Source organism: Achroia grisella, unplaced genomic scaffold, assembly GCF_030625045.1.
Source record: "Achroia grisella isolate CSIRO2021 unplaced genomic scaffold, CSIRO_AGI_Agris_v1 utg3972, whole genome shotgun sequence".
NCBI classification, from domain to species: domain Eukaryota; kingdom Metazoa; phylum Arthropoda; class Insecta; order Lepidoptera; family Pyralidae; genus Achroia; species Achroia grisella.
The window spans coordinates 467,022-485,947 of record NW_026712838.1 but is presented as its reverse complement, the minus strand read 5'-3'; the positions used below and the strand labels follow the sequence as shown (position 1 = coordinate 485,947).

The 18,926-nt window shown below is 34.0% G+C and overlaps 1 protein-coding gene across 1 annotated transcript in view; it reads left to right on the top strand.

The window, feature by feature from the left end:
• LOC131844096 (chromodomain-helicase-DNA-binding protein 7) overlaps positions 1–18,106 on the top strand; it is a 28,122-nt gene extending 10,016 nt beyond the window's left edge. Inside the window, exons 6-15 of the mRNA XM_059192873.1 lie at positions 448–622; positions 1,098–1,185; positions 3,422–3,717; positions 4,334–4,423; positions 6,143–6,340; positions 6,601–6,847; positions 7,435–7,766; positions 8,388–8,534; positions 9,393–10,305; positions 14,952–18,106. Coding sequence (XP_059048856.1) covers positions 448–622; positions 1,098–1,185; positions 3,422–3,717; positions 4,334–4,423; positions 6,143–6,340; positions 6,601–6,847; positions 7,435–7,766; positions 8,388–8,534; positions 9,393–10,305; positions 14,952–17,345 — 4,880 coding nt within the window. The 3' untranslated portion in view covers positions 17,346–18,106. The remainder of the gene's footprint in view (positions 1–447; positions 623–1,097; positions 1,186–3,421; positions 3,718–4,333; positions 4,424–6,142; positions 6,341–6,600; positions 6,848–7,434; positions 7,767–8,387; positions 8,535–9,392; positions 10,306–14,951) is intronic.
• Positions 18,107–18,926: the final 820 nt, after the last annotated feature.

Here is an 18,926-nt window from a genome sequence, read left to right as displayed (position 1 = left end):
TTAATTATTAAAAAAAGGTAGATTCACTTTTAAGCGAGTATAGTTATACTTGTATAATAATGGATGAAAAGTATTAAAATAACTTATTTTTACATACATTTAAAAAAAAGTTGTGTTACCTATGGCAAATGACTAACATTATGATCTTGTTATGTAACTAATTGTAATGTGTAGCAAGTCAGTTATTGCGAGTCCTGTTATATTACTGATTTTTACGCACATACCTTAGCGATACCTGATACTTTGTTGTGCTTATCGGCCTGTACTATGCACAGCAAAATTGTCTGAATTAATATAATCTTGAATAAAATATAATCCTTTTGTTTGTGTAGTAGTCATATTATAATATTATTTCAACAGAATTCGTAGACTATGATGTTAACATATATTATAATTAATAACATAAATAGGAATTGATCTTAAAAGTTGCTATTTTCCTATTTGTAGGTATAAGTTTGCGAAGCAAACGTAAAAAGGAAAAATTCGGCAGAAAAGGTAGAAGATATGCAAGTGATGACTATATTCCGCGACATGAAGGCGTTTTTGTTGATGAAGAAGTTGTATATGGATCGTGGACTAGATCAGAATGCTTCAAAATTGAAAGAGGACTGCTCACTTTTGGGTAATATACTCTTTATATTATGATCATAATTACATAGTATAAAATAAAGTCGCTGTCGCTGTGTGTCCCTGTGTATGCTTAAAACTTTAAAACTATGCAACAGATTATGAACCTGTTTTTTTAAATAGATAGAGTGATTCTAGAAGGTCTATATATATACAATACATGTTCACCCGGGCGAAGCCGGGACGGGTAGCTAGTTGTACATATAATCAAAACTACCAAAATTTTGAACTCTGTCCTTCTGAATTTTGTGAATTTTTCGAGTATGAAAAAGAAAAGATGTCCAAGGAAGAACAGAAATTTCATCTGAAGGATTATAAGCATAAAAGGAGAGTAAACTCCTATATATGGCCTGATAGAGATTGTGGAAAAACAAAATGCAATGATGAGAAATGAAAGCAAAGCAATGATGATAAAAGAAATAAAACCTTAATGTCTTAACCGCGTAATTTGTACGACCTTTTTTTTACAGTTGGGCGAGATGGGAAGAAATTATCGATAAAAATCAATTCCGAAAAGGGTGGACGCTGCCTGTCATTGAAGATTGTGCGCGTATTATAGTAAGTGTCTTACTATAGGACGAATAGGCATGATGACACTATCAAAGAATGTCCGGAAACAGGATTTTATGTAATTTTATATGATAGGCTGATTCATGTTTAAACATTTATTTTCAGATTACAAGCGAGATTATATTTATTTTAGTAAAAATAAAAATGCAAAACATCAATCCACCATGATAGATCGAACACCAATCAGTAGCGTGTTACGTCACACATTCGTAAACAAAATCGGTGTTGTCAATTTAACATATTTTATGCTAGATTTGGCATACCTTTACGTTTTTTAGGATATTTGTTGTTTGTTCAAGTCTCCGTTTATAGGCTATGTGCAACAGCATCTTTTCACTTCCTTTTTCTTATACAAAAATATGTGAGATAGAAATCAGACTACAATATCGCATACATACTGTAATTTGAATTGAAAGAAAGTTTTTACAGTCTATAAAATTTTACGAGTAATAAAGTGCTTGATAGTAGTTAATATGCCACCTAAATTAACTAAAGTCAGCATTACCGATTAGAGTGGGAGGAAATCTAACATTTCCTCCCATATTTATTTTGTTCGATAACATAATTGAATAAAACATAAAATAAAATAGATTTTATTGATTTTAAAAATATAATTAAAACCTTTTACTTTAATTTTGGCAAAATTTTAATAACAGTTTAGCAATTTTTTTTATCGTCGTGTTGGCAACGCTGTACATAGTAAGTACTACACGAAATTCTCACAAAGTTGTTTTGCGTTATTTGTAACCTAAATAACTTCTTCGGCATTTTTATTATTGTATTAGTACATTGAGGGACCGCACACCATCGATACACATTGGGATTCATGATTATTGCGCTTCAATCTTCAAAAATTTTCAACAAACACACGTATAACTCTACTATAAGTTGTCACTTGTCAAGTGTTTACGAATGGTTGACGTCACAGGCGACGCCATTGCTATTCTAGCAGTTTAGTCTAGTTTTTGCGCGAAATCTAAATTGTATTTTTTAAAAAGCAATTTTTCTATCAAACACTTAAGGTTTTTTAAAAATAAGATTTATTTTGTATAAAGATAGAATGTAAGAACATCGTGGAATGTTTTTTACAAATCAGTCATCATGCATATTCATGAGACGGGATGGTAAGAGCAATGGCTAGCTCGTCTCATCCTTCGAATTAATCACTATATAAATCAATTTAAGAGAAACGTGCGTTTTGAAATTCTAAAGGGAATCAAGTTGCGTTATTATGGCAATGTCAAAATATTTAAGTCGTCGATTTAGCACACCTATATGCCTAATGGTCGGGGTTTCGATTTCATGAGTTAGTTTGTATTTATGAGTAAAATTATTTCTAATACTCCCAAGTATTGTTTTCTATAGCCTTCACCAAAAATATTTGCCACCTTATAACAATTCAAACAACTTAAAAATAATTAAAAATCTTAGACTGAATAAAACTTCTGTATGTATGTGTTATGGAGTATACAAAACTTTTAATACTAAAATTATATTAATAATTGTTTTAAAATCTTTTGCTTTAATTACAGTATTTACTCTTTTGGGTAAAGTGGAAATTAAATTTTGATATTGTTCTGGAGTTATGGCATTCCACTCCCGTATCAAACAATTTTTTAAAGTTTTGTTAGAATTAGTTGAATGATCCTTAACTTGCGCTTTAAAATCCATCATAAATGTTCGATAGAGTTAATATCTGGAGACGAAGTAGACAACTTAGAAGCTTTATACAATTTTTCTCAAACCGAATCCAGTTGGTTCATACACGACCATTTTTCCATTTCCTGAGGCAGACATGCAGCCCTAGACTGTGCTAAATTTGGGATTAAATCGCGCTGTGTGAATTATTTAGAGTTATTATTATTCAATTTAATCAAACTTTTTTTTATTAAATCAAATAAATCTTATAAAAAATGGTTCACATATCCAACGCAAATTCTGATAATTGCAACTTGATATATTATGATGTTTTTCTATGCTGTTTTTCAACGATAACATGATTTCTTATTTTAAGTATTATAGCTCTTTTTCCGTGTCCGTAATGCCCATAGAATACTAACATTTGCATACATGAGTATTTTATGATGATTAGCCATGCTAATACCGAGAAAGTTCTAGACTTTCACTGAGTTCAATATATAATACTGATATATTTCGCCCGATTTTATAATATATTAGTGTAATTGTAAGGAAGTAAGATGAATATATGTATCTGTTATTACAGGTACTTTATTGTTTGCGTCATTATAAAGGTGATGAAAAGATAAGAAATTTTATATGGGATTTGATTGAACCTTGCGAAAATGGAGAGGTAACTATCTCTAGAAATCACAGTGGACTTCATAATCCAGTACCTAGAGGAAGAAATGCTAAAAAGAAGAACAAACCAAAAGATACGCCTAAACTCAATGATACCCAGAAATGGGAAGATTCTAATCATTGGAGTTCAACGGAAAAATACGATTGTGAAGCATACTTAGAAAGTAGCTATAAAAAGCATTTATTCAGACATGCTAATAAGTGAGTATTAAAATTAAATTATTTTTACAGAACAAAATATACTTGTTGTATTTCTATACACTTTTTGACTCACTCTATGCTTTTCTGTCCGACATTTTCCTTCCTTCACCATGTTGGTCCAGCCCCTGCCCTTATATCGTCCTCAAACTTATTTTTTATCTCCTCGTTTCGTTTTCCGTCTTTTGAGTACCAATCCAAAACATTATTGGTCCTTTTCCCATTTTTTACTTCTAATTACGTGTTCTGTTTATTTCTTTATCAGTCTGATTAATTTTGAGATATTTTGTCTTAAGTATGTGTAGTAGTCAACATATTCGATAATGTTAACTTTTATTGAAATAAAAGATAACAACATTGATGTTATTTATCTTTTATACCTATAGGTTGATGTTTTGACATTACTTTGATTTTGGTAGTGTTAGGAATTAACCCTACTTTTTTACTCTCCATAGTTTTTCTAAAAAAGATTTTAGGTTCGTTTAGTAATGAAATAGTATATGTATATGTATTATGTCTATAGATTAAATAATTAGCCTTTTTATGTTCATTCAATATCCATTCTAGTCTAGAACGAGTTATCGTAGGACATCTTTAATATTTATTATTATATTTACAGAGTCCTGCTACGAGTGCGTATGATGTATTATATCAAGCACGAAGTAATAGGAGACTATGCCACTCAAATAGAAAGTGGAATACATGCAAGGTAATTTTACTTCGAGGCATTCTACTCTCATGTTCATAACCTATAGGGTGTTTTATTTTTTGGGCTAATATGCCGAAGACAGTAGCATTAAACATTATTTAATGCTACTGTTTTCGGCATATTAGCCCTTAATTAAAAGTATGGTCTTAGCTGTTATCATTTTATGCCGTAACCTATTAAATTTAAATATACCACAGACACAAAAAGTTGGCCACTCGAAAACTAATTAAAACGGAATCAAATAAGGGCTCTTTTTTCTTTTAATATAGTTTTAGCCATGGAATAAACACTTTTTTATTTTACGATTGATAGCTTTGATGATTTATCTTCTACCTCCTGCCTGAATAAGCCCAAGTCCCAAGCTAAGGAGAGCTTTTGTTATGGGTACTAGATAACTGATACAAATACATAGATAATTTTTTTTTCTTAAATACATACATAATATACATAGAAAACACCCAGACCGATACAAACAATCATACTCATGAATAGAAATGTTTGTGCCGTGCGAGGAATCGAACCCGCGACCATCGGACGTAAAGCGGTGTGCTAGACCGCTAGACCACCGAGGTCGTCAAAATTACTTTAATATATATACAGTCAACCCACCAATAACGCGGTACTCTCAGAACGCGGTTTCCATATAACGCGGAGCTGAAATTGCGACAGCCCTCCTATAACGCGGTACTCTTACAGCGCGGTTTCCGTTCAACAACGTCCCATCAGTTCTTTCCGTGCACCCAATGAATGGTTTTAACTGGATATGTTTATATCAGCGTGGTTCACGGGTGGGGCTCCTCATGCGCTATCTTCCACTTCTATTAACTAAATAGTTTCGCATCGACAGCGTGCCATGCGTGTGTGTGTCTAACGAAACTGTAACATGAAAGATATATATGTGATCTTTTGACTACATTGTCGCGTGAACTATAGAAAAACTATAGCTTATGTCTTAGCCGCTTAAAACCAATGTGAAGATCAACCAAGTGAGGAAGACATTTTGCCCATTAAAAGAAGGCGAGTTAGGCGACTCATATCTGACAGTGAGGATGAGTGTTGAAAGATTACATCATTTTACAAAAGTCTTTCTTTTGTTTTTGTTGGAAAACAGTTTTTTAGTTTAGTTTTTGTTTCATTTTTTTCATCATTTCCTTATTTTTATTGAATTGAAGAGTTCATACTCTTCAATTCAATAAAAATAATTAATAATTTATCTTGTCTTTTGTATTTATTGGTGTCCATATAACGCGGTACGAATGATGTGATTTGTACTTATTCTGAGTCTCTTGTAGCGCGGTTTCCATACAACGCGGTAGACGGTTTCCATAGAACGCGCTACGAATTAACCTGGTTTGTACGGTTAAATCCGAGTTTCTTATAGCGCGGTTTCCATACAACGCGGTACGCACTCACCGCGTTATAGGAGGGTTGACTGTATATATTTTAAATACATGTATCACCCAGACCATGAAATGTATCAACCTATACCACTGAAACTGTCGAAATAAATAAGTAGCACCAGTATGAAACGAACGAATTGATGAACAATTCGTTCATGTATGCACATGCCCCTGCAACCTCAAAGCAGGCATTTATAGAGTAACTACGGAGTTATTATGTTATGAGTTTTAATAAGTTTATTTGGCAGGTAATCATAGTGATGTACTATTAGCAATTTAGTATATTTTCTATAATAATAAGGGTTATTTGTTTGTATAGTGTTTTAGGAATGCGTGTACCTAGAGGAGTTGACAGTACCCCACCTAGGCTGTGGTGGGATACAGAATGTGACGTATCTCTATTAGTGGGCACATACATACACGGTTATGAGAACTATTTGGCAATGCGCTCAGACCCACAGCTATGCTTTGTAGATAAGTTGGGTCCACCAGATGATGCTGAGTGTACTGATATAAAGTAAGTTATATTACACATTTATTCATATAGAATCCTATCAATTTATTCAGACAATATTTAATGAAGATCATAACTGGCGTCTATTTTGTGATTATATAACAGTATAAGGATTTTTAACATACTATAAACTCTGATCCTGTGTTGTTTTAGTAACACCCTACAAAAAACACGTTAAGATGTCTCTGTTCCGTGTATACTGTATAGTTTGGAAAATTTAAATAAAAATCATATAGTCTAGTATAATCATTCTTATTTTTTAGAAGTGAAGAGAGGAAGGTTAGAGGTAGTGTCGTAGGAGACGAAGACTGCACGGATGACGTATCTAGTGGAGCTGGCGCCACGTCGCCCACTGCTTCGCCGCGGCCTGACGACGACAGCACGCAGGGCAGCAGCGGTGGCCACCTCTGGCCATCCATGCAAGACTTGAACACGAGACTTCGCCGGCTTATTACAGCATACCAGCGAAATTATAAACGAGAAGAACTCAAATTGCAGCAACGAGCTAAAGTATGAAGCTGTCAAAAATATGTTAAATTGTGCTTGTAACGTCTCTATTTAATAGTTCTTAACCGACTTCAATATTGTGTGGAGCATAATAGTAAAGTATTTATCGAATAGTATACTAGCTGAGCTTGTACACTACGAAAAGTAATATTTCAAAATTACACATTACATTCTTTATTTACCAGACCAGAAATTACTACTCCCCATTACCAATATTCGCTCCCAAGTTGTGGGGATAGTGGCCTCATTGCTAACAATACCCCTTATAAGCTCAATTTCCATGTATGTAAACATCCCCATACACATACTCGCTGTAAACCAAAGGTTGGTGGTTCATTCCTAGGTATTTCACAGGAATCCATTATACATTTCTTCATGTACAGATCATACAGTTGGTGCGTTTTTGACAATTATATCGAAGAATATTAAAATGTCTTATATTTTATTCTGCTATGCTCAGTTAGCCTGTATATATCACACGTCACTATGGAACGCTCCTACATTATACATACTTTTAGTGTTAGTCATGTTCTACTTTATCGGTGATCATGTTTAAAAGAAATCTTACAAATATAAATTTGAACCGGCAGATGGAACGACGAGAACGCATGGATCAACTTGCTAGAGATGAAATTGCACAGTGGCGCTGGACCCGATCTGATGAGGAGGCCTTTAGACGCACAGTTGCTTCCTATGGAGTGGAATTTGATCCAACAACCAAAAGTCTTCGTTGGAGTCGATTTAGAACATTGGCACGATTAGACTCTAAAAGTGACGATGCATTAACTGATTATTTAAAGGCGTTTATGGCTATGTGTAAACGTCAGTGTGGTCTCTCTGTGGGTGAAGCAGAACTACCGACAAGGGCAGATTTAAAAGCAGAACCTATTGGTGAAGAAAGAGCTATTGCAACTTTAGAAAGGTATCTGTTTCATTGTATTTTTTTATTTTATATTAAGTAGTATGACAACCAATCTGTATATCAGGCCAGGAATCATGGGTCTTTACCATGTAATTTTAATCCTATATGTCCGAGACAGGGAGCCACGGAGCGATGTAGAAATTCAACCTCGGTATTTCAATATGTTAACATTATTGCCAAAGAGATGAACGACAACTATTAATTTTGTTAAATATAAATTTTAATAATCGATTACTCATATGATATCTGTTCGGGAAATCTAATAATAAGTAAACATAACAAATATAAGGATATATTCGAAAAATAACTTTATTATTACTAAGTTGTTTTATTCTGTTTTATTAAATTACATTTTATTTTCCTACATTTTTCTAACGTACGTTATTATTTATCGGCCATACTGTTTATTTCTAATGATTTAATGAAGTATTAAAAATGTAAAATTGAAACATATCGAAGTTTTTTAATAGATTTATCGAAATAATCAATAATAGATGTTTATTTTTCATTAGTACTTTTGTCATCACTAGCTTAGTCTGGTCTATAACCACACTATTTATCTTTTCAACTGTAGTTTTTAAAATTAATTTGTATCTACTTAATATTAAATATCTTTCACAGAATTGATTTACTACGTGTTTTACGAGAAGAAGTAGCACCACATTCAGCCCTAGATACGCGTTTAGCGCTTTGCGAACGTTCACCTGACACACCACCTTGGTGGCAGCCGGCGCGCCATGATAAGCTGTTGGTTTTGGGAGTTTGCAAGTAAGGAACACGTTGTCATTCCAATGTATAGAATTTTAGCGATAAGTCTCATTTTCACCGGATTGTGTAATTAGAACGGGTGCTAGAGGTAAGTGAGTATGTAAAATGTGAGTACCGAAGTTCGCCAACGGATTTAAGTGACGAAAAGATCAAAGCGCCAAGAAATCGAACGAGTTGCAATTTATTATGCGCGTTAGTAAGAAAAGCTTTACAATCAGCAGGAGTATTTGAAGAATGGTTGAAAATTATGATATTTTTCATGATCTGATCTTTACATGATCTGACAAGAGTATTGCATTTATTTAACTGAATTTTGTGAAGTAAATGCCATACCATCAATAATATAAATTTTGGAAGTATTTAAATTTATTCAATCTTGCTGAGAGCTGTACGATGTGAGTGCGAGTGAGAGGTCCGCTCGACCGATTTTTTAACCTATTTATTAAGATATCTTGTTAAATAACTACAATGTAGCAAAAGTTATAACAATAAAGTTATAGTTTACAATATCGGGAATACTTTTTGTTTAAAAAGTTTTTCTCTAAAATCAGTGGTCAGCTACTAGGATGATTTTGAACAATTAAATTGTTTATAACAAAAATGGACCGGCGAGATTCGAATTATTAAACTATGGACTTTCCTGAACATTAATCCGTCATCGTCATACTCATATTTTGCATACTCAACTCTCTTTGGCGCCTGCACTAAATAATAATATAAATAATGTATCTCCATTGAAGAATTAAAATACATTTAGATATGAATTATTTAAAATCTCATTCTTTGGATCTACTATTTTAATTACAATTAGCTATAGTAAATAATAAAAAATTAGTAATATTAATTTTATTTTTGCAGGCACGGGCTAGGAGATACATTTAACAAACTATTTTGTGATCCAAAAATGCCCTTTGCGGATTGCGCTAATAAATGGTATACAACACATCGTGGTAGCGGAAAACACGAGTCACAAAATATTACTTCTGATGATGAAGAGAGGAGTAATGTAGATGAATCTACATACGAAACACGAACGTCTCTTCGACGTAGTAAACGTACCACCATCGCTTGTGATCGTGATAACGAGGAAGACACCGATGCTCTATCAGAGCTGGAGAACCTCGCAAAGCTCGGAAGGATCGAAGGCTCTCTGAGCCCGGAGCATTGGTTCACGGAGCGAGCTCTCGAGACCAGACTCCATCATATCGCTCATGCTGTGCAAAATCGGGAGTGGCCGGGTGCACCCCCGACTCCTAAGACCGGTGATGGAGGAGTTCGCGCCGCACACGCTGATCAAGCAGAGGAGCGTAAGCATGGTCAGAAACGGCATATAGCAATCGATGTAGAGACCGACCGCGCCAAACTGCACGCATTACTGTCTTCACCAGCCACCGCGCACTCTGCACCGTCGGCTCACATGCGCGTAGAGCGAATGGAGCGCGACGATGCATCTAGTGATTCCGGTTCAAGGCGGTCGACACCGGCGCCGCCGCCAGCGCACCAGCGGGTGGCGCCGTCCCCCGCAGCCGCTGCGGCAACGTTGCCCGCCGCCGTCTCGCCGGGTAACTCCACCCCGGTAGATCTATCTGCGCCGCTAGACCTTAGTGAGGCACAGGACTTCTCAATGGGCCGTCGTACCCCGCACGCTACTGACGGCGTTGCGTCTGCCCCCTCTGCTATAGCCGCCGCAGTCTCATGCGCATCTCCCGTCACACCTACCAGGAGCAAGCTTGACGACACGCTCTCTAGATTGATGAAAAGAAAAAATGTGGTAAGCTTCCTTTTAAATTATACATACATTTACCTATAAATTTATATAGTAGTATTGCCTGTATTATGTAAATTTCAATTTATTCAGTTAGCTACCAGTGAGTTTGTGAGTCGATATTTTTTTAATAACTTAACGTTACCCCGCATTTCTCGATGATTTTCTGTCTTAGATATGGTCATGGCTTAGAAAGAGTCTGATTATTTAAGCATATGGAAACTACACTGCACAGTGCAAATTTCAGAGAAATCAACTCCTTTTTAGCGGTTTCATCAAATTACCCATTTTAGATATTTGCAATTTAAGATTGTGAGGTTTGTAACTTAATGAAGCATTAAATAAAGAATATCTGATTCTATATTGCTTACGTAATGTAAGGTTACCTTTTTATTGTAACTAGGGTTCATGATTTCTCGAGCTTTTCAATTTCTCGGATCTCGAGAATTCTCGAGGTCAATTTCTCGGGTCTTCTCGGGTTGTCGAGAAATTTACATTTACGTATGTTTTCTCAGATTATTTTGTTCCAATAACGTCAAAAAATTCGGTGGTTTTCCTCACAATTAAAAGTATCAAATTAAACTTTTACTGAGTATATTTAAAAACATTAATATTATGAATAAATTAAATATTTTTTTTAAATAGAGAAATAATATTAGGTCCTTACATATGAAATTGGCGTTTTGTCGCACTAGCCACTTTGATCTCAAATATCACTTTGGTTAGGAATTCCATTTCCAAATTTATACAGCTATTCACTTTGGGTCACTCAGCATACAAAATGAAAAAAACTTAAAATATCGCGTTATTTACGAGAACGAGTTCCGCCGTGGCACCAGTGCTACACGGTACTAAACGGCTCGAAGTATTAATTATGTGTATGGTAGTGGTCTCGCAAAAGAAAACACGTGCATTTTTGGTTCCAACGTTTTCGTTCAGGAAATTTCGATCTGCAAAGCAATCTCCGTGGGTGGCCGGAATCCAAGGTTGATAATGAAGAATTGAAGGCTATTGTGGAAGCGGATCCATCGCAAACCATGTCCGAGTTAGCTGCAGGCTGCGGTGTTAGTGACAAAACTGTTTTAATCCTTTACCAAATTGGGAAGGTGAAAAAGCTTGAAAAGTGGGTTCCCCATGAAATCAGTGGAGTAAATCGACAAACGCGCGTAGTCTGCTGCGTTACATTAGTCAACAGGCATAATAATGAAGGGAAATCAAATCATTTCCTGTGATGGAAAGTGGATCTTATACGATAATCGGAAACGCTCATTGCAATGACTGACCCCAGGCGAACCATCCAAATCCTGCCCCAAACGAAAATTGGCTCAAAAAAGTTACTTGTGAACATTTGGTGGACTATTTCCGGTGTTGTTCACTTCAGCTTTCTTAAATCTGGCGATTACGGCGAATGTGTATTTTCAGCAATTGAGAAACCATGATGGAAAAGCTAGGTGCTAAATAACCGAGGCTGGTCAATCACCAAGAACGCTAGACCACATACTGCACAACAGACAGTTACCAAATTAGAAGAGCTTCAATTGGAATGTCTAAGACAACTACCGTTCTTCCCGGACCTTGCTCCAACAGAGTACCATTTTTTTTTCGAAATTTGGATAACTTCTTGCAAGGGAAAAAATTTAACTCCGATGGGGCAGTCCGAAGTGCAAATACAAAAGGCAAAAGTGCATAAATAGCAATGGTACATACTTTGTTTAAATAAATATATTATATTTTGAAAAAAAAATTCTTCCCTTACAAAACGCCAATTTCAATTTTTAGGACCTAATTATTCAGACTTATATTTATAATGACAGCACCATTTTTGGCTACTTATTTAGAAAAAAAAACGTAAACAAAAATAGTTTCTACAAAATAAAAAAAATAACAAAAAAGTTATATCTTAAATTATTACGCCGCCACGCAACAAAACAAACGGCAATTTAATTTCTATATAGGTACATGATTTCTCGAGTTCTCGACTTTTCTCGAGCTTGATTTCCCGGGAACAAAACCCATGAATTTCCCGGGTATAAACCCTAATTGTAACCAATCCTTACTTTCTTACTAATATTATAAACGCGAAAGTTACTCTGTCTGTCTGTCTGTCTCGCTTTCACGCCAAAACTACTGAACCGATTTAAATGAAATTTGGTACACATATTGTCTAGACCCTGAAACAGGACATAGGCTACTTTTTAATGCAACGAATTGATTGCAAGGGGTTGAAATGGGGGATGAAAAATTGTATAGAAGAATCGTCATTTTTGAAGCTAAAAGCTTGAAACTTGTTCTTGAGGGGGGTGCAAATTAAATATAAATAAATATGATATACGAGGTTTTAAAATTTTTTAGGGGGTTAAATAAATTAGGGCATACTTTTTTTATGTAATTTCGTCATTGTTGAAGCTAGAAGGTTGAAACATATTTTTGAGGCTGTTGATTAAATAAAAATAAATATGACATTCTAAGTTTGTTTAATATTTACCCTTGGGGGGGGGGGGGTAAATAAAATAGGGGATGAAAGTTTTTATGTAAATTCGTCATTATTGAAGTTAGTACGATGAAACTTTTTTCATTGGCTTTATGAGTTAGTTTATTAAATACCTTACCAATATTATAACTAAAACTACTGAACAGATTTTAGGCGAAATTTGGTACACAATTAGTCTAGATCCAGAGAAAGCACATAGGATACTTTTGAAAGCGAAAAAATGGTTGTAAGGGGGTTGAAATGGTAGATGCAAGGTTATACAAATTTTGACCCTTAAGTGGGGTAAAATAAAATGGGGGATTAAAGTTTTTAGGTAAATTTGTCATTTTTAGCCAGATGTATGAAACTTCTTCCATTGGTTTTTTGGATTAGTTTATAAAATACCCCACTAATAACTGTGAAAGTAACTTTATCTCTCTGTTTGTCAGTCTCACTTACACGCCAAAACTACTAAACCGATTTAAATGATACTTGGTACATAGTTAGTCTAGACCCTGAGAAAGGACATAGGCTACTATTGAATGCGATAAAAGTGTTATAAGCGGTTTGAAAAGGTTCATGCAAGGTTACTTAGTACGTAAGAATCGTCATTTTAAAGCTATAAGCTTAAAAGTTATATTTTAGGTTGGTGATTAAATATGACATTCAAAGTTTGTAATAATTTTACCCTTAAAATAAAATAGGGGTTCAAAGTTTTTATGTAAATTCATGATTTTGAAACTGTTTTCGTTGGCTTTTTTGGGTTTATTTATTAAATCCCTCATTAATATTATAACTCTCGATCTGGCTTACACGTCAAAAATATTGAACCGATTTAAATGAAAATTGGAACACATAATCTATACTCTGAGAATGGATATAGGGTACTTTTAATGTGGACAAGGGTTGTAAGGGTATTGAAAGGGTAGGTGCAAAGTTGTATGGATATATCATCATTTTCAAAGCCTGAAACTGATTTTTAGGCTGTTGATCAAATATAAATAAAGAAACATGGTTTGTAAGGAATTTAAAGGAGAGTTAAATGTTTATATGGAAATATTGTCATTTTTAAAGCTAGAAGCTTGAAGTTGTAATTTTTTTTATTTAATATATAGGCTAAAAATTAAGAAAAAAAAGTTATAAGAGTTTGAAAGACTTATGAAAGATTGTATGGAAGTCTCGTCATTTTTGAAGCTAAAATGATGAAACTTTTTCATTTGGCTTTTATTGGGTTAGGTCATTAAATATTTTTTTCATTATTTGGTCAAGGTCGCTATTTTACGCGGACGAAGTCGCGGGTATAGGTAGTACCTAATAAAGTAAAATAACTTGTCTATCCGATTATTTGGGATTGCCATTTCTAATAAAATACTGTTACGGGTTTACATAATGAATTTGAAATTGGTTTGGTCACAACTCATTTGGTACCGTCAAATGCGGCGGATTCAATATTTCGTTAACTATTTTTGCGATCGATCGTACTATGAGCACTCGTAGTGTGGTATTTCGCCGTCTAATGCAAATCGGAAATTCACAAAATAGTAAAATCTAATAGAGTTAATGAATAAATACATGTATTTTTTAAAGTCCGTATAATATACATACTAAATATATGAAAACAATCGGGTCACCTAAGCAATAAAATAAGTACGTACGAAGAAGTCTGATAATTCCTGACCATCAAAAAGATATCTATTTAATTATATATATATATATTTCAAATAAAATTTTATTATCACTAAGATACGACCAAATGTTAGATGTTATCCTATTCAAAATTTACAATCTACCATAAATGATAGCATTAAACGCTTCTGAAATCTAATATTGCGGTAGAAGAACTGACAAAGTCGCACTATAAGGATTTATCCTTGCTTTTTTTGTTTGTTCACACACTAAACCTCAGTAAAGTACCTCAGAAAATAAGAGGACTTAGAACCACTTATTCTGTAATTTCACTGCAATAATCTACCGACCGAAACACAGCTTACAAGCAAGTCAGCTGAAATAGGTCAGACTTAAGGCACCCACATAGTCTGCCTCTTCTAAGTCATATTCGTAATGAATTATATTTTCTGTAGTTAATATAATTGATTGATATAATCATATAACATAATAATCATGACATTGAATTATCTTTTTTGTATTAAGATAGATTTTAAAATTGTTGAATTATTTCCAGCCTGCTCCGGAACAGATAGTTGGTAAAGAGAAGAAGAGAAAAAAACTGGATGAAATTGTTTTGGGCTTATCGGTTGCCAAAGGTCGAAGTCCGTCAGCCACATTTTTGTCAGACCCATCTCGTAGTAGAAATACGTCTATTCTTCCTGACGTCACTGTTACACCTGCGGTACCTCCAACATCTTCTGTGGGTTTGCCCATACAAAAACCATTCTCAGTAACTGTTACTAATGTCCCATCTCCTCAAGCTACATCCAAAGAATTGTCTTCTTTCTTACAACAATCACTAGAGCAGACTAATAAAGGGCATAAAAGCACTTCCAGTGTGCCAATGAAGCCCTATTCGCATGAGGCTAAAGTAAATAAATGGCTAGCTGAACAAGCTAGTGTAGATGCTCGTCGTCGTGGATTAACACCTCGTCTCACACCTGACGAACATGTACCTGTTGTTCATCGTGTTACTGGAAAACGTATAGTTGGACACAAAGCACCTCAATTGAAGCATCTGGCGCAATGGATAGCTGAGAACCCAATGTATGATATTGACTCTAAGTGGACTGAAGGTATTAAAGAACATGTTAAATTACCACAAGATGTACGCACTCAACGACATTCTCCAATGCAGTCAACTGTCACCGAACGCAAAAAGGGTAGACCTCCCACTCTCGACGCCTCGTCAGCTAATGTATTGTCTTCAAATGCTCCCCATATGAATCAAAATATTAGTGGTTTAAACCCTGCCCTTTTAGCAAGTTTATCTAGTTTGAGTGCATTTGATCCAAAGACATTAGCAGCAACACTTTCAAACTTAACAGGGTTTGATCCAAAATTATTGAATACATTTGACCCAAAATTATTATCTAGCTTAAGTAGCTTCGATGCCAAGAACAATCCACTGTTAAATTCGTTTGGAAGTATGCCTAATTTATTAGGAAATATTGCCGGAAGTAATATTTTTGCAAATTTAGCAGGTTTAGGTCTACCTGGATTTTCTTCTCTTGATATGAATAATTTAAGTGGATCAAGTAATTCAGCAGAAAAATCGAAACCAAGAAAACCATCAGAAGGAGCCAGTACATCTAGTTCCAAATCTACTAATCCCCAATTTCCTTTTGTATTTCCAAATCCTAATATGTTATATCCTCAACTGGGGCTAGGTGGATTAAATCCATTTGGTATGCATTCGGGTATGTCGTCAGCATATGATGCCTTAGGCCTACTTGGCAATAATTTGGCTGCAAGTTCTAGTTCAGCAACATTACACAGCTCTAGCCATACACGTAATAATACAAAGACAACTACTCCCAGGTCATCAACTGTTGTTACTAGTTCATCTACATCACGACAACAAAAAAATTCTGATCGTCAACAGTCCAATCAACTACCTCAGATCCTTTTGCCACCGGACCCATACCTGTTGGAATCTCTTTCTAAACAGTCTCTAAACTACGAGTCCATTTTAAGAGGAGAAAAACGATCTCGTGATAATGATAGTCATGAAACAACCGCTACTGATTTGTCTAAAACGGATAAAAAAAAAATACCATTTGACACTTTGCGTTCTCAAGTACCTCCTGAATTTGCTGCCGTACAAGAAAAGCTGTTAAAAGGTGATAAGAAAGATATTGATATAAGTAAAATGCTATTGGAACAAATGGCTTCTGGAGCGCTAAGTGCAAGCCTTGTTAGTTCAGCTGAAGCTAAAAAAGCTAAAGATAGTGAGAAAGACCCGTACGAAAAATTAAACAAAAGCTCTTCTGAATATATCGCTAGAACATTAGCATCTGAGGAAAGCTCCACAAATTTGTCATTAACACATAAAAGAACCCATGATGAAATGAACTGTGAACCAGAAAACTTAGCTCTACAGGCGAATGAACTTAGAGCATCAAAGAAACTTAAGGATTCGCTTGTTGAAACCAATAGTAATATAGATAAACAATCGGAAACCAATACAGGAGAAATGGATTTAGAAGACTTAATAGCTCCATCAACTGTTATTAAAACTGGTATGAAGCCTACTGATTTTGATAACAACATGCAGAAAATAACACCTACAGATAACATACCGTGTCCTGCTCAATCTAATATAGAAAAAGACGAAAGTTTACAACCTAATCTAACCAGTCCATACCACGATGATTCAAATGTACTTACTGCTAATGAACATATACAAATTAACGAAGGAAGTATTTCGGATATTGATAATAAAGATAATAATCTTATGGTTGATGATCCAGCCAATAATACTGAAATACCTTCAAATGAGAGTGGACGTAGAGGGACCAAAAAGAAAACCCGTAAATCGTCTGAAGAAGCTTCAACTTGTCCGCGACGTGAGTTGAGATCAAGTGCTGGACGTCAATCCACAGACAATATGTCCTCAAATCATTAAGCTAAAAGTGGATTTAATACCGTAATACGAATAAATAATGAAGTTGCTGGATGATTACAATTTCTCACTTGCATTAACAGCTGACATAAATAACTATAAAATTTTTCTTTGCGTATTATATTGTTTAATATGATGACAGTTTTTATTTAATTTAGCTAAACTAATTGAAATATTGTAATAATTTTTTTTTGTGGATTTTTATTGGAAATATTGTTATTGATAAATTGATTTTAATATGTATATTAATTTTTTATGTTTATGTACGGCATAATTATGGTTGCGAACTTCTTAGTTTATAAACTTTTTATTTTATATTAAAATATATATAATTTAACTATATATAAGGTATTTTCGATAATAAAATATAATCTAGGTGTAAATGAATATGTATCAGCTGATAATTTTTGCTGTGTTGAATTTTAATAAATTCTGACGTCGTATTACACTCATACTTATAGACAAAACAAAATTTGTCTTTGAGAAGACTAAGAGAATATTGAATCTATTTTCAATTTTAATTTAAATTTGTAACTGTCTAAGAAATGTTTCTGGTTTCCAGAAATATTGTTTCGCTAAGTATAGGTAACTAGTAAATAACTTGAGCACAATTTTGAGATCATGTGACTTGCGCTTCAGTAATTTTATCTACAAGTCTACTGCGCAATTTACTTTATCTGTTTGTGTTCAACTTATTTTCTGTGACATTTAAGCTAAATATTAAGAATATTATTAATTATTCTTCATTTTGCTTATAAACTTTTGTATGTTACGTATGTAATGGTATAGTAATAGAAGACTGGATTCTTTATATCTTTTTTAATTATGATTACTTCATACGTAATGTAAAATAAAAATCATGATGATTGAACAATTAAAATATCATATACAAAAGATCTGTAAATTATGTTGGGTGGCAAGATCTTTACTTTGTTTTTGGAAAAATTGAGTTTTATTGAATTTAAAACATTATTTACACATTATGAGAATAAAATTGGGTTCATTTGATTTCATTCGTCAAATATATAGCAGATATTATATTTCTAATTAGTTAATACTAGGGATTCAATAGTATAGAAAGTTGTTTTAAAACAACGGAAAGATAAAACTGCATATCTATTTACTCATTGCTGTAACATTTATTTTCGGCACAAACAATGACTGAAAATAATTTACACTTTAAGTGTAGTATATATAAATTTCGTTATTTATTTATTAAAGATTTGGAATAAAAAAATTTGAACATAGTGGAATGGATTGTTTTTTTTAAAAGTAGTTTACGATTATAACTTATGCTCTACATTTAAAAAACGTAAAGCAAACTTTTTTATCTGATTATTGGTATAACCATACAAATTTATAATCAAAGACACATTCACATAAAAGAGAGATCAAAAGACAGATCGATTGATCATGTTTTTATTTTCCCGTGGATATAGATTATGTTACCGCTGTGAAAAATATCCTGAATATTGAGCGAGCCACGTGAAAATCGCTTAGTGGCTTTCAAAGATTTAAAATTATCATATGCTACAGCTACAAAGCAAACACGCGTTTTTAATGGTAGATATTTATAAACAAAAA